The sequence below is a fragment of the Mytilus edulis genome, chromosome 11 (genome assembly GCF_963676685.1).
Source record: "Mytilus edulis chromosome 11, xbMytEdul2.2, whole genome shotgun sequence".
Classification (NCBI taxonomy): domain Eukaryota; kingdom Metazoa; phylum Mollusca; class Bivalvia; order Mytilida; family Mytilidae; genus Mytilus; species Mytilus edulis.
Window position 1 is genome coordinate 61,502,518 of NC_092354.1, and position 17,297 is coordinate 61,519,814.

The window sequence follows — 17,297 nt, forward strand, 5'->3', positions numbered from 1 at the left end:
TATACATTGACAGTATATTAATGAATGAACAAAAATAGCAGAAAAATCAAGGCTCTGCGTGTATGTTTTCTAGATATCAGCCTTTGAAAATTGGGCGGGAAATAATTCTGTATTGATTAGGTGTAACACCACTAATTCGGTCCCGGTCTCAATGCACATATCAGAAAGTAGTACACAATTTACACAAAATAGTTCCTACGCATGAGTATAACTTTAGAAATATCTAGAATATTTAGGTATTTGTGTTATCAAATTAAAGCTGAAGGACTGGTGATCACTGTAGAACATTTTTGGACTTATAATTTTGAATATTAAAAAATCTGCACCAAATTTATAAAGAGGGTACATTCTGTCTGTTCGTCAGATCTGAAGTACCTATTTGGTGCATCCGAATTTCCGGGAACCAGTTCTGTCTTATATGCCATTAAAAGTATGATTATTTTCAGTACAAGACACCATAAAGTGTTGCTTTGACATGCAATGATTGCCACTTTATTTGAACGTAAAACAAAAGAGGTGTGCCTGCTTGAAATGGAGGACTTTAACATAGAAATCAATGGGACCATGAATTAATGGTGTGCTTCCATTTCGTATGCATTTATATTGACATTGGCACTTTTTTTCTTTCAAAAACGATGAAGAAATAAAACAAAGATTTAATAAGATTTTCAAAGATGACATTTAACACTATACTTAGTGGGCAACTATTTCATTGGCACTGTATGGATGAAAACAGAGGCTTCCAAATATCTGGCAAATATTCAAAAAGAAAAGGAGCGACAATCTTTAATGTTTATAAGATTTATAAAATCATAATTTGTATCTCTACTTTAATTATAACAGTTGTTATCCATTCGTTTGATGTGTTTGGACTTTTGATTTTGCCTTTTGATTTTGGATTTTCCTTTTTGAATTTTCCTCGGAGTTCAGTATTTTTGTGTTTTTACTTTTAACACGAAGGTTATAAATCTTCTTCATTTATCGACTTTCTAAGGTAGAATTTTACAAATGTGTTAAAAGTATGATTTATTTCCATGCATTCCGTCAAAAGCAGTTGTGATATAAGGCATATTCTATATTACCCTGTTCAAAGATATAAACCTATAATTCAGTGTTTGTCGTTGGTAACTGTCTGCAATATCTATTTTTTTGTTTGTTTTGTCTTTAATCAGACAATTTATTTGCTGTTTATTTGGTTCACATTTTGTCATGTCAGAGCCTGTTATACATGTAGCTGTCTATACGGTTTATATGGGGCTTATTAGGTTAAAAGGTCGTATTGTGGTACGTCATTTTAAAATAATTTAGTCTCTATATTGGATAGTTGTCTAATCGGCAATCATGTAAACATCTTATTTCAAATAAATAGACCGATTGTCAGACAGACAGACAGACAGACAGACAGACAGGCGAACGGACTAATAGGATGAATCATAGAAACATTTTCATTAGGTTGTTTTTAAATGAAACAGATAATTTTGGGGACAAAACAGATTTAATAAATGAAACACTTCACACATCGTAGCATTTATTACAGCAATATATTACAACATATACAAGTTAAGTAATACTAATACAAAAGTTTAAATATAGCAATTGAATCTATCAATTAAAAGCTTACTTCTTTGTATAATTCATTCAATGTATACCCATAAAAATGCCTCTTGAACCAGTTTTCAACTAATGTATCGCTTAAATGTGATACTACGGAAGGGGTGTAGTTAAAATAGAATAATCATTGAACGTTGGTTGAAAAAGTATGTTTTCTATTTAAACAATTATCTACTTGAGCTGTTGATTTCCCAAAAATGAAGGACAGCAAACAAAATTGGAAAAGCGTGGAAAACACAAATTATAGTTTACTAAACAAAAACGGAGCTTCAAATAAAAAAAAAATCTCTAACGTTACTTTCTCAAAAGAGGCTATACCAGTAAATATTTTAATGAAAAAAAAATTTGAAGAGAGAAGTATCAAAACATTACTTTTAAAATGTACGTACTTGTACAAAAACAGATAAAGAGGACGTGTCAATAGGGAAAGCATACTGGCACATATTTCCATATACAAATGTATACCTAAACTAGGTTGTATAGGTTTTTTTTATACATAATTTGGTAAATACATGCATTGTCCATTCGTTTGATGTGTTTTATCATTCGATTTTGCCATTTGATTAGGAACTTTCCGCTTTGCTTTTTGGTATGCGTAAATCATCGTGCAATTGGTTTGATGTTGTTGGATAAAGGCAATGCACAGTTAGAAGCGTTGCTAATGTCCAAAATCTATACATGCTTCTTTCATTTTCTTACATACATAGTTAACACCTTTACTTACAAAAACACATATACTTTAAGCGTTTATGTGATAGAAAAAAAAATGTACAAAGACAAAACATCCAAACACTTAACAAATCATACGACTTCGAAACAAATTGTTAAAAAATTCGATGGCTTGACTAAGAAATGTATTCCAACGCACAGATCGAACCGCACAATGCCTCAAGTGGTGCATACGAATCCGTGTGCTTGTTTGCGAGATATTAGCCATTGAAAATTTTGCGGGAAATAATTTTCTTTACATCTTTCAAAAAGGACAAAGAAATTACAAGACATTTCTAATATTTTTAAAGATGTCATTTCAAACTATATTTAATGGGCAAACCTATTATTGGCACATTATGGATAAACCAAGAAGTTTCAGAATATCTTGTAAAAATAAGTTAAAAATCAAGAGGAGTGAACATATTGATGTTTATAAAGTTTATCAAATCATCAAATATACCTAGCTTGCAGTTTATATCTCCAATTTAACACGAAGAACGAACAGATATTTTATTTATTTATACACTTTATAAGGAAGAATTCTACAACTGTGCAAAAAGTATCATTTATTTCCATGCATCTCATCCCGTAAGAAGGAGTGGTGCTATTAAGGCATATTCTTTTCTCCTGTTCAACAGAACAAGCCTATACGTCAGTGTTTGTAGTTGGTTGTTGTCTACTATGTCTATTCTTGTTGGGTTTTTTGCCTTGAATCAGACATCTTTTTTTCTCTTTATTTGTTTCACTTTTTGTCATGTCAGGGCCTATTATAACTAACAATACGGTAAGTATGGGGTTTGTTAAGTTGAAAGGTCGAAGGGTGGCCTAAATTTTCTTAATTCTACGCCATATAATCAGTGTTGGATAGTTGTCTCATTGGCAATAACTAATTTCACATAAACACACTGATTGACAAATAGACGGACGGACGGGCGGACAAATATGATTATTCATCTTAAGTTTTGACACTTGGGTGTATTTAAATGACGCAGATAATGTTCTAGGCTTTACAGATTAAATAAATGAAACAATTCATACATCCTAGCGTTTATTACAGCAATATATTACAACCTGTACAAGTTAAATAATACTAATACAAGGGGCGTCGTTAAATTCAAATAAAGATTGAACGTTGGTATCAAAAGTATAGTTTTTTCTATATAAACAATTACCTACTTGAGCCATTGACATCGTTTAATTTTCAATATGACAACTTTTGAAGCACATACTTCATAGTTATGTATTTTCTTCTCGGGAGAGGATTTATATATAAATCGAAAGCTTCCCTGTTTCCAATCTTAATATTTAAGCTATATTTATAGGTATCAGTTTTCTAAACTCTAAGATTTATTTGACATAGAATAATTCCAGTAGGCTAATATGCTGACATATCGGTTAGTATTTCAATAAAATAAGAAAACACTGATGGAAAGTGGAAATCTCAAAATGAATGACAGCGAACAAAATGGAAATAAAAACTTGGAAAAGACATTGCTAGCTTCTCAAACAAAAAACAGCCCTTTAATTTTCAGAAACATGTCTCTAACTTTCCAAAAAAGGCATGTATGCCAGTAAACATTTGAACATAAATTAATAATAGTTTGAGGGGAGTATTACCGTAATTTCAAAACATAACTTCTACAATGTACGTACGGGTATACAAACAGACAAACAAGGCGTGTAAAAAGTTAATAGAACATGAAATTAAAACGGAAAATATCAGGACTAATGTTCCAACAAGGAAAGCATACTGGCACATATTCTCATATACACATATAAACCTAAACTAGGTTGTATCGATTTTTTTATATACAAGTTTTAATCAATACATGCATTGGTATGGGTAAATCGTCCGTGCAATTGGTTTGATGTTATCGGATAAAGGCAATGAGAGTTGATAATGTTCAAAAGGATACATGCTTATTTTCTCTCTCATATAAATATATATACACACCTTTTGTTCTCTTACACAAACACGTATACTTTAAGCATGTACATGATAGAAATAAAATTGTACAAAGACAAAAGTTCCAAACACTTGATAGAAAATGCGACTTCAAATCAAATTGCTAAAAAATTTAATAGCCTTACTGAGAAATGTTTTTCCAACGTTTTTCAGTGATTCCAAAAGTTCTGTAAAAATGTTTGGGGATTTGTTTTCGACGTCATCGCGTGCCTTTTGTCTTACAGTTTTTTCATCAAGATGTCCTATTGGATAAGAACCCAGGGATGATCCTCTCCCCCTTTCCTTTCGTTTTTGTTTGATTCCGTGGTTGGCTTTTTCTAAATCGGAAAGCATCAATAGTCGTTGACGTTCTTTTTGTTGTAGCTGCTGATTAAGGAGAACTTCACGCCTGCGCAGTGCTGCAATTCTTTCGGATAATTGTCGGTTCTCTCCCTCTTCCATCTCTCCTTGACTGATCTCCTTTTGTTGCTGAATTCGTACCATTTCCATCTGTAAAGTTTGTTTTTCTTTCTCGGAGTAATCTTTTTCCCAATGCATCCGTGCCATTCTATCTTCTAGTTTAGATCTTTCATTTGTCAGAGCATGAATATCTTGCTCAAAATTGTTATGTAGTTTACGTCTCTCTCGTTTTTGATCTTGTTCAAATTCTGCCCTAATTTGTTCCATGCGTCTCGCTAATACATCTTCTGCAGCAGCATACATCTCATTAGTATAACATACTCCGCCATTTTTCTCCACCATGTCGTCTATTTTTGTTATAAGTTCATTAACTTTTCTCTTCTTTTCAGATTCATTAGCAAGGTTGTCAACACAAATATATCTATTCTCACATTTGCGTACAATCTCTTTTAGTTCAGATGGAGCAGTTTCTAGAAATTCTTCAATGGTCTTCTGTTCTTGTTTTAAACTATCTTCACGAGTAAAGACTATCATCATATATTTGATGACGTCATTCCCAAAATGCTGTATAAAATGTTGGACTGTATCCTGTTCTTCTTTGGTATATCGTCCGATTGCGATGACGAGAAGAACAGCGTGAGGCCCAGGTGACGTCATACCAACACATTTGGATATCTCGCGCGTGACTTCAAAATTTAAATGGTTTGTATCAAATAGCCCTGGTGTGTCAGCGACTAAAAGAAGTCTATTTCCGTGATAAGTTTCTCCCCGGCTACAATTGACCGTCACAGATGATCCAGAGACCATTGCTACAAACTTGCTTTCTCCTAGAATTGTATTACCAGTGGCACTTTTTCCGCTTCCGGTTCGACCTACTAGCACCATTCGTAATTCTCCGCCATCTTCGGCACAATCTGTTTCTATGTCATTTCGACTCACAGATCGACTTGCTAAAAAGAAATAATTAAAGTAAAAAGAAATACGCTGACAAAAATATTTAAAAATGGAAAACAATTTAATGTGGTATGATGCTTACATCTTCTTCAGAATAGTGAATGACACTTAATATTCTAAAAAAATAAAGAGGCAATAATAACGGTAAAATGTAGCTTCAAGTTTTAACCTTTTTATACTAGCTTTACTTGCACATTAAATATACTATATATTCATTTTTATGGAGCAGTTGTATTATTTTTCTATTAATTTATGAAACGGATGAATGCATGAAATAAATAAACGGTTGAATTCATGAAATAACAAAACGAATGATAGAATACATGAAATAACAAAACTGATAAACAGACCTGCAACAGACATATTAGCCTAAGCAATTGTCACTGTGCTCTCAACTCAACAGTTGTCTTAGATATAAGTCGCTTATTTGAAAATATGTGTGGTGTGTCTTAATTCCCTTGCACAACAGTAAAATATCAATAACAACAAAGGACGGAAATACCAGTCTCTTTAGTTTCAGTTCTTGTATCTTCCTTAAAGCTGATTATATAAATAAATATACATATGACGCATGTATCACGAGATGGTTCGATATATTATCGTAAAATCTATTCAAGGAAATATGTTAAATCCAAACTATTTATAGACTTACGGAATGTATTGCTTTCTATATACATAGATGTTTAAAACGAATACTTGTACATTTTTATCACAAAGACCTAAATTAAATACGTTGTAAACGAGAAATGAAAAGATAGTTATCCTAACCTTATATTTGAATATATTAGTCGTTTGCTTCTGTGCGAATATTAGGAACGTGTTTGGACCAAATAACCCTCTTCGGGCCACTTATTATAATTATTGTCAGTGTTGCCTGAATGTAATCAAGTATTGAAATTTCTGTTTTAGGGTACTGATTCCAAGGTACAAGCGAGTATAAACAAAGGTGAATATGTTGTTAACTTTGGTATAACGACAAAATATAAGGCCAAGACATCAACAGGCATTCTTGAACATTATTTAAGAATTGAATGCTTCTTTTTGTAAATTCATTTGGGTGTTTAAGCGTTGCCCGAAATACATTTTGTATGAAGCACTTCCGCATTTTAAAAATGTGCGCACGGTCAACGCTTTGACAACACTATGAAATGACTAAAAGAAGCATTCAATACTTATAATTAAATTTGCTTGCTATCATAATGAAAACACGATTACGATCAAGTGTTTCTTTTACATGTGCACTTTGTTGTAAAGGCTCTTGCCATCACGAAGTTCGTTTTGACATGAATGTTAATTTCAGAATGACGCGAAATTGCTGTTAGCCAATAAGAATAACGTATTATAATGAAACACACATCTAATGTAATTATAGTTTTATTGTTCAAAAAGGACAAATGGGTTATACACAAGTTTTTCAACTTGGTAAGGTCTTTTCTACATTATAATAGAACATCAGTTGAAGATCGAAACGTACATAAAATCAGGCAGATTAACAGTAGAGAAGAACAGTATTAACACAAATACCGAACTCAGAGGCAAATTAAGGTGGTACCTAACACCTTAACTAAATCTAATTTGGCTCGTTTAATTTTCTTTAAATTTTGACAAAGTATTTACTTTGACCCTTTGACAAAAATATTCAAAATTTCAAAAATTTTGAACCAACCGTTTAATTAGAAAATTTACACTGGTTATATATCAGTTTGACAAACACTTATTTTGATCATTGAGAAGCTTAATATTCCCTTAATAATATAACGTCATTAAAACGTTCTGCTGATTTTACAGAGTTATCTCCTTGTAGTGTTAGGTACCACCTTAAATAACGGGGAAGTCTATAAACCCTTACATAATCAAACGTGATAATATATCAACCATTCAACCAACAGAAAGCTCTTTACTCTAAAATAACGTGACGTAATACATACTTAACAAATAACAAATTATGAGAGGTGGAGATGGATAAGGGATGCTGAGAATGAAGAGGAGAGAAACGGGAGGCATGGCATAGGATCCGGTAAAACAGAGGACCGGTTTTCGTCTAGGAGCTAGAGGACGGAAGTGTAAATAGGCCGGAAATTACGAAAAGGGGGCCACGGTGAGTGGAAGTTGGGCAAAGGGATTATGATTGATTGACCGATTAATTGTTGGCTGCTAACAGTCCAGTGGCAAAATTTTCATGCATGTTCAGTGCGATTTTAGGTTGTTATTTATTTACTCATTTTTTTCTTGATACTGTTAATTTAGAATTCAATGAGTGCATTTATTATTGCGAATCCTAAACAACTAGGGAAAATATAAAATCTAAATAATGCGATTGGAATAGTTGCATGAAGGATAATCACTATTGAAATTATGACTACATGTATTTATTATTTCGAACCTGATACATTATTTTCATTGATAAAAACTTCGTTATAATTTCTGAATTTACACAGAAGCATTATAATTAATCAACAAAAAGTTCAGGTTTTGGCTTATAAATCAGATAAAAGACAAGATAGTTGTACAACAATTAATTTTGTCATACAACAGCAGTGAATGTTTCAATAAATGACAGAAATATAGGCAGGTGGAGGTGTAAAGGTATCTGGGAAATTTAAGATAATGACACTACTCCCTTGTTATTAAATCAAATTCCCCTTTTTATATCGGATAACGTCGTCTCCTATCTTCGTAGCTGATGTCATTTTTTTATGAGAAGACTATATATCTAATACTTATAAAATCCTAAAGTTTAATCGATATGTTATGATGTAATAATTAAAATAATATAATATCATAAGTGTATTCAGGAGTTGGGAAACTTCCGTTTGCAAACTGAAATTTCCGTATATTGATATGTATTGTCGAGAGCAAAAAAATAATGTTTTAGGGGAGGTATTAAGATGATGGTTTTTTAATGAATTTATCGATATGTCATGATATATAATAAATGTTCATGTTAACAACATTAACTATCATGAGTTAATCCAGAATTTGAGAACTATTTACAGACTTAATTTCCTTATAATCGAGTATATTCGAGCATCGCTCTAACCCTTTTAGAATTTACAGACCCCGTATATATCGTATTTGATCACAAGCACACTATGTACATGTAACTAATAATATTTTTTTTAATTAAGTAGCGAAAATACTAATGAAAGTATTTAGACATTGCTTTAAATGAGCGATCAGCAAAATCAAGTCTCGAGTAAACAACAGTAAAGAGGTCCATGTATATGGTTAAACACGAAAACGACATATGCATAAAATATTTGTGACATTTCATGTAAAGCAAACAATGATATATCAATCTTTAAGTTATTCGTATTTTTTTTCACATGCACTTGAATATAGTGTTATGAAACGTTAAATATCTTTTCCATCCTTATACGTCATTTAGTATTGAACAAAGATACCAGGAAACTAACAATGTTTACTTTCAATATTTATGGAATATGATATGTATTTAACTGATTATCTTAATTCATTCAGTTAAGATTAACACCCACTAAAATAAAATAAAAAAATAAGATAGAAATTTCCGTTTAACTGAACTCCCAGTCAATAGTCCATCAATTATTTCCGTACTATATGAACTTTTACACGCCTATCGATACATACTTCACGTTATTAATAGAACTCGCTACCTTTTCTCGTCCGGGGTGTTTTTTTAGCCAAATGTAAACACATACCCATATTATGAACGATTGTAAAAACAAAGGAAAGTTGTGGCCTTCACGTTAGGATGCAGCAGCCAAAAATTGATAAAAATTAACCTATAATGTCAAGCTCTCACTCAACCTGAGTCTATAAAAGAATACATTAGGGTCTGAATGATATGGGAGGACTTTCATTTCTGTAATCTATGTTTTTAATACCATCTATTCTTTGTACATTTAGCCATTATTCTCTATTCTTAATATTTTAGCACCCAATTATTAAATGTACTTTTTTTACAGCCAATTGCATTAAGTGTGAATGGACAAAAATAAACTAATAAAGGGAAAAGGGCGAAACGTAATAAGAATTCAGAATATTACAAATACGAAAAAAAGAAAAAAAATGGACATACAGCTTTAAAAATAAAAGAACAAATTAAACAAAAGGTACCTCGCCCGTCCATGACTCTTTTATGCTTCGTAAATGGATACATTATTTAAGGTTGTTCTGGGTTAATGGGAAAACAATACCCTTCATACAGAACTACGACAAAAAAGTATGAAATTTTTTCCACATAATTATATAATAAAAAAACAACTGTCCAATTTTCTTTTTATTGCACACATTTTAAATTATATGTTGTTGTAAACCTTTGATTCAAATTGCACATGAGAAGCGCAAAAGGACGGGTGCACAGTTACAGATACAAGGACGCACACTTTAACCCCCCCCCCCCCCCCTCTTCCAAAAAAAAAACAAATGTGTGTGACTATTTCTATTACTTTACACATTTTCCAACATAGGCATACATTATAAAAGAAAGTAGAAACAGGTTAAACGGGATACGGGACGGACATATGAACATTCGGACAGGAAAACATAATATTTTCTACTATTGTTGGAAGAGTGTATAAAGAAAGAAAACTTCCTTTCTGTTATTATTCACGCTCCCTGTTTCAAGTTGATGACCTTAAACATTATTTAATGTATTTCTATAAACGATTAAAATCTTCTTCCTGTTGTAAAAAAAGACGACTATTTCAATAATTAAAACATTTTCTGCTTAAAACGTCGATTTTTAATGATATGAAAGATTATGTGAACTGAAGGTCGTCAAGAACTTAGAAAATATCGAAACGCATCTTTTTCTATTATCTCTAAAAATAATATCATACGAAATTGTCAACATTCAAGTCTTTCCAAAATTACTTGTCAGGATTTTTTTAATAGGGTCATTTTAGACAAATCCCACACAGATCTTCTTATTTTTTTTAAATAACGTTTCTCAAAGCCCCCTCCCCCTTTCCCCCTCCACATGAAGCTCAGAATTCACTACGAATCATTATTGCCAGATAAGCTAAATAGTTGCTATCTGTTTTATAACATACAAATGCCCTGGGTTTTTTTTTTTTGTGTAATTTTTAACCGCACGCGCTTTGGTGCTTTGGGAATGGATAGGCTATTTTTCTAAATTTTTGGTTTATGTTTTATTCATTGGTTAACATTGATTAATATTTTATAAACAAATTTCACTTATTTAATTTGTTCTTGCTCTTATTCATTCGATTTTACAATTATAACAGTACTTTAGATATGGTACGCCTCTGGCCGGTTTTTATTAAATTTTCAATAGTGGTATAACCTTTACAATAAATTATATATGATGCTCTAAAAATGAAAATAAGCATAAAGGGTCTTTCTATTAAAACTACTTGTATTGCTAAATTGTACGCAAATTAGCAAAATCACATTAAATAAGTGAAAAAAGTAAATATATAATTAAGGAGATTTAATTTTTTATTTGTTGCCCTATTTTCTCTAATATTTGTCCATATTTCTGTATATTTGGAACATAATCTCTATTCTGTAAACCCAATCCATACCCTTAAATATAGACTCGGTGGCATATGTTGGGTGGTTATTCGTCTTTTTAAAAAAATGATTGCCAATGAGACAACTATTCAGAAGAGACCAAAATAACACAAAAGTAAACAACTATGTGTCACCGTGCGGCCTTCAACAATGAACAAAGCAACATACCACAGAGTATATTAATAAGTGTAGGAAGAGACTAACCTGTTGAATAACCAGTTGACATGTTTTGAACTGGAGGTTTTGATGGTGTCAGCACTGGTGTCTGGGATTTCCGTATCGACTCTGATTTTGAGATTTCACACATTTCACAAACTGTTGATACAGAATTGTGAAAGGTACAGTCACTGCAAGTCCAATCTGAAAATGTATGAAAGTGAATTTATATCACTCTGAAAGATCGAAACACTAGTTCCTTTGTTGAAAAAAAGATTTTATCTGAAGCGTTTCAGCATAAACAACAATGAATACATCACATATATGTGATATAAATCGTCAAAATAAAACAATGGTCTTAAAAGTTCCCGGAAATAACAGATATTTCTGGACAGAAAACAAAGGAGGTACATGTAGCAGGAAATATAAACTATTTGCTAGTTTCATTTCTTGTTTTTATATAGAGTAGACCGTTGGTTTTCCCGTTTGAATGGTTTTATACTAGTAGGTTTTGGGGCCCTTTATATAATAGCTTGCTGTTCGGTGTGAGGCTAGTCTCCGTTTTGAAAGCCGTACATTAACCTATAGTGGTTTACTTTAATAAATTGTTAATTGGATGGAGAGTTGTCTTATTGACACTCATACCACAGCTTCCTATATCTATCAGACTCAAAGTAATTGCCTTTAATTGACAAGTTTTTTATATATATATCTATAAGTTTGATCATCTAGGGGTCTCCTCGTGGGGTTTTTGCTTATTTGATTACTTGTCCGTTTTATAGTGATTATTTGATAACTAGTACCAGACCATTATTTTATAATCTCGGACTGTATTTACGATTACTTAATTTTCTTGTTTAAAAAATAATTCCTGATTATATGATTGTAGTGGCAACAAATACAGTATGTGTAATGTTTATGTGATTACATGGACAGCCCCATAAAGAGCCTCATCTAAAACGATATTGGGTGCTTCGCAGAATCGTACATTACTAGTCCAGTCAATACAGCGGATAACCTCGAGGTAATTGCAACAGATTTTTTTTTATTTGCACATTACTAAAGAAGCACTATGAAAAAATCGGAAAAGGGGAAAGTGTTATAATTTCACCTGGTTTTTTTTTTACATGATACCTTGTAAAATCGTCACAGCTACATGGCAAGCAATAGCTTCGAGTATTCATTTATCAACATTTTAAAAAATCATTGAAATAAGAAGGTGTGGTATGGGTGCCAATGAGACAACTCTCCATTCAAGTCACAATATGTAAACAACTTAAGGTCAAAATTTCGGCATACGCCGCGCATTGAGTCTGTTTTCAAAAGTAGCATGAAATGAAATTACAAGATAATAGAACATTTAGAATGTTTTCAGAATTCATGTAGACTTAATACATTTTTTGATTCAAATATAGAAAAAAATAATTCCTGACTGTATGTTAATAAGGGGGTCTCATTGGGGGTTCTGATCCCGGATCCTGATTACTGTTTTGTCGGATTCCCGTATCCCGCTTACACTATGTGCGTAAGAAATTCTCATTTTTTTATGATTTCCCTTGAGACCTCATTTCCCGTTTTCACGAAACAATAATTTGACTTTGACACGCTTACAAAAGATAGGCAATCCCGCGTCACGCTTAGACCCCAATGAGACCCACTAATAAGAAGATGTGGTATTATGAGACAACCAAATAACATAGATATTATATATCAACTATAATGCAAATCACCACGTACATTTTGGTATATAAACATGCATGCATAGGTACATGTATGTATTTCAGAGGATCATGGTGTTTGTACCTTAACCTGTTATCGACATCCTAAATTAAATTTGTTAACTATGCAACTTTTTCAGCATCAACAGTTATATAAAAATTACCACTACTTTTAAACAAACAACACAGTTTTCTCGTTTGAATTGTTTTACATTGTTATTTCGAGGCTTTTTATAGCTGATTACGCGGTGTGGGCTTTGCTCATTGTTAAAGGCCGTACGGTGACCTATAGTTGTGTCATTTTGGTCTTTTGTGCAGAATGGTCTCATTGGCAATCATATCACATCTTCTTTTTTATAGATCCCAATACCCGAAAAACATACCAAAACAACCAACCAACAAAATAAGTTCCAAACAATACTAACACAACACTACGCCAAAGATTGGAAATGTATTTCATTTCAAATTACAATGCCAATGCAATCTTATAAATGTTCCACAGATGGAATAGAAGAAAAACTGTCGGTCGCTGCAAATTTAATAAATCTTCCAGATTATCAATCACACTTACAATAACAAAATGAACTAAAAAGAACACAAATTTGATGAACATACCTTTATCTGCTGTCGGATCTGATCCTGTATGTTTCAGATCAGATGTGTCCGATCCTGGGTATTTAAGTTCGGAGGTAGCGCCATTTTGGTCCATGCCACTATTATCAGGGTACGTTAATACTGCATTAGGATTTCTGAGGTTACACGTAGGACATATATCGACTGTTCCTTTATTTAACAAAGTACAAGACGAGCATTCCCAGTCAGACATGTTGTAAAGAACACAGCCTCTTCCTCGTTACCAAGACATATATGACAATGGCCGATCAAGCGAACACTTTTAAGTGTTTTAATAAATCAATTCTTCATCCTTCACTTATATACTCAACGATGACTAAAATAGCAACTGAAAATTGTATCTATTGTACGTAATACTGATTTGTCATAATATTTTCCTCGTATAAAGTAATTATAACGGTTATTTCCATTTCTGTAACCTTTTTAAGACATATGATATATATATCAACAGTAGGCAATGATCCATCGTATGGCCTCTTCAGTGGGAAATTCCAGAAACTCCTTCAACTTCATAAATATTTCTATATAGGTCTGCTATGTTCTTGCAGTACATACATTGTATTACCTTTTAAATTCAATTTATTCACGAATATGTATACTAAATAAGATTTAATTTCAATGTTGTGTTTTAAATATTGCGCCCATCCCTCGTCGAACCTCTACGTTTTACGTCCTCTGCAAATTAATACATTGGTAATTTCCACAGATTAAAAATATATAAATGAAACTTTAGCTTTCACGTGTCAAACATTTGCATTCTAAAGCACAGTATATGTTACTCCAACACTAGTATCATTCATGATACGAAACTAAAAGTTTATAAAAGTGAAACCAATGATAGCCAATTAACACATTGGACCAGCTGTATACAAAGTTCGATGTTTTTATTTTTTTACGTTATTTTGTAATGACAATAAATTGTGTAAGGTAATAAATCTATACGTACAGGACATATTTGGGGCAAATTATGTAAATAAACTGAGGAAATAATATTTTTGTCAATTTGTCTATTTCCCTTAGCACAGATAACATGTGTTGTTTTATATATCTATGATGTATTATATCGATATGAAAAGCTTGCATAGAAAAAGGTTTAATCATGTACTTGAGATCATGTATTTAAATCTGACTGACATGTACAGCCCTGCATTATAGTGTTCTATTGATAGTTGTCTCAATGGAAAGTCTATATACCACATTTTAGACCGGGGATTCCTGATCTATATTTGCGCTGTATTTGGAGTGCTGTATCCTTAGAACGCTTCACAATCTCCAAACCGGGGATTCTGTTCTGCATGCAGTTGTTGAGTTCGGAGTTATTAGTAAAATTACCAAGTTGAACTTAGTTTTAGGACCGTATACGGAGCATAAATTCGAAAAGCTTATTACGTAAATACGATAACGCCGCAACGTTTTCCGCTCTTTGAATTGGCGTCATGCCCGTCTCATAGTACTCGTATGGATGGAGCCCGGGAGGATATACTTTGGCTACAATTAACGCGTACAATACATTCAGCAAACTTCTTTTATTTAAAACAGTTAACTAGTTTAACTTATCTATTTTAATAAATCAAGGATGGAAAAAAAAAAATTGTTATACAAGTCATGTTTCTGTTTTTTCTTGTTTCTATTATCTCATACTGCCTAGAACTGCGAACCGTTATTAACCATTAACGAAATTGGCCAACATCTTTTTAAAAAGTTGTATTGAAAGATAAATCAGGTCGAGCAGTCATCATTGCTGTTTTTTCTCTTTATTTGATCAAGTTTTAAAAAAAATATGCCAAAATTGCAGTTTCGTCCTCTATTTTCTATTTGAAGCAATGTTAGTTGATGTACCTTGACGAAAATCACAAACAACAAGACATTAAAGCATAGAAACATTGACATCATCATGATCCAACCATGTATTGTCGGACCGATTATAGACCAGTTGATCCGTCTAAAATCTAGTACTCGTATACACCCTTACATGAAGATACCAAAATCCGATATCTATAATTTATTTATTCTATTTTTCAAAAAGTAAAACCTTGTCGGGTTGAAATGCAAACATGATATACACAAAAAACATGTATACAATACAAGTATAAAACAAGTCAATAGACTTGGTAATAATAAGTGTATACTAGTATACAATGCAAGTCTTAAACAAGTCAATAGACTTGGTAATAATAAGTATATACTAGTATAAAATGCAAGTCTAAAACAAGTCAATAGACTTGGTAATAATAAGTGTATACTAGTATAAAATGCAAGTCTAAAACAAGTCAATAGACTTGGTAATAATAAGTATATACTAGTATAAAATGCAAGTCTAAAACAAGTCAATAGACTTGGTAATAATAAGTATATACTAGTATACAATGCAAGTCTTAAACAAGTCAATAGACTTGGTAATAATAGAGCTTTCTTACAAATTGTCGAAAGGTACGTATGCTTGACGAATCATACGTAAGACTCGTTTAAGGGATCCTTTATTTTGACATATTTAAATAATAGTCGTGGAACTTCGGACAATTATCCTACATGCAACGACAGTTTTTAAATTGGACTTTTCCGATATATTTATAGGATGTCGGGACGTACGATATGTTAAAATATGATACCACCAGGTCGGATGAGATAACACTACAAAATATCCTAAATATATCTAGTAGTCAGACAAAAAAAATGCCCCTAAAAAACTAAAAACCGACCCCTCCCCTACGTATACTCTTCAATATTACAATGTTTTGAATCATCGCCCCCCCCCCCCCCCCCTTAATGTGTATATATGATATACCGGGGCAATGGAACGAATATTTTAGCGTATAATTGCGTTTTGCCTATAGTCCTCAACATTCATCAAATATTAGCCACTGGACGATAAGTGATAACTTCGCGTCTATCTTCCAAACTTGTGTATTATTAAATCGTCATTATAAAATCCACAATGTATATGGTGTAAAATCGTAGATTTATTTTCTTGATATACAAAATCTGTTTTTCTAGATTTATTCAACATTACTTTTTCATCATTTTTGTTTAGCAAATCTCGATATTCCACTTTGACAATTTGCTGAAAGTGTACTATAAAAAATAAAATAAATGTTAATCTTGTCGTTAAATTTAGACTAACGTACTTCAATAATGCCATTGAAAAGTTAATCGTGAAACTCGTGCTTAAAAATTTCCCGCGGAAATGTGTGTTCTCGTGGTTTACGTAAGTAAACGTATCGGACGTAAGTGTATTTGACACTATTTTTCTCTGTTTGATTATATTAAAATCGTGTATTATTTGCGATATTATTCTTTTTTGAAAAATAAACTTGATTTAGAAAAGAATTCTGTTTTACTGGATAAAACACAGACTCTTTTAACAGTTATTGTGGAAATGAAATACGTGCTCCCTTTACGTTCGTTCGTACCTTTCGTCAATTTGTAAGAAAGCTCTAATAAGTATATACTAGTATACAATGCAAGTCTTAAACAAGTCAATAGACTTGGTAATAATAAGTATATACTAGTATACAATGCAAGTCTTAAACAAGTCAATAGACTTGGTAATAATAAGTATATACTAATATACAATGCAAGTCTTAAACAAGTCAATAGACTTGGTAATAATAAGTATATACTAGTATAAA

At 32.1% G+C, this 17,297-nt stretch overlaps 1 protein-coding gene across 2 annotated transcripts; it reads right to left on the reverse strand.

Moving 5' to 3' along the window:
• Nucleotides 1-1,516: 1,516 nt before the first annotated feature.
• Nucleotides 1,517-14,577, reverse strand: LOC139496007 (GTPase IMAP family member 4-like). 2 transcript variants are annotated; one of them, XR_011657524.1, is made up of 4 exons: nucleotides 13,651-14,577; nucleotides 11,366-11,521; nucleotides 3,229-5,637; nucleotides 1,517-1,791 (listed from the first exon to the last, which is right to left on the reverse strand). XR_011657524.1 is itself a non-coding variant. In XM_071284445.1 (3 exons), exons 1-3 carry the CDS (start codon nucleotides 13,859-13,861, stop codon nucleotides 4,379-4,381), a joined length of 1,626 nt encoding a protein of 541 aa, XP_071140546.1. In that variant the 5' UTR covers nucleotides 13,862-14,437; the 3' UTR covers nucleotides 1,517-4,378. The 2 variants fall into 2 exon arrangements, 1 of the variants encoding a protein (XP_071140546.1); XM_071284445.1 differs by having other exon boundaries at nucleotides 1,517-5,637; nucleotides 13,651-14,437.
• Between the last annotated feature and the right edge of the window lie 2,720 nt (nucleotides 14,578-17,297).

Bases quoted from the DNA above. Each gene is read 5' to 3' on its own strand.
- LOC139496007 (XM_071284445.1), bottom strand. From the start codon at position 13,861: ATGTCTGACTGGGAATGCTCGTCTTGTACTTTGTTAAATAAAGGAACA. The intron at 11,522-13,650 runs GTATGTTCATCA...ATACATTTTCAG, and splicing joins AGATCCGACAGCAGATAAAG to ATTGGACTTGCAGTGACTGT. The intron at 5,638-11,365 runs GTTAGTCTCTTC...ATTTCTTTTTAG, and splicing joins GTCAACTGGTTATTCAACAG to CAAGTCGATCTGTGAGTCGA.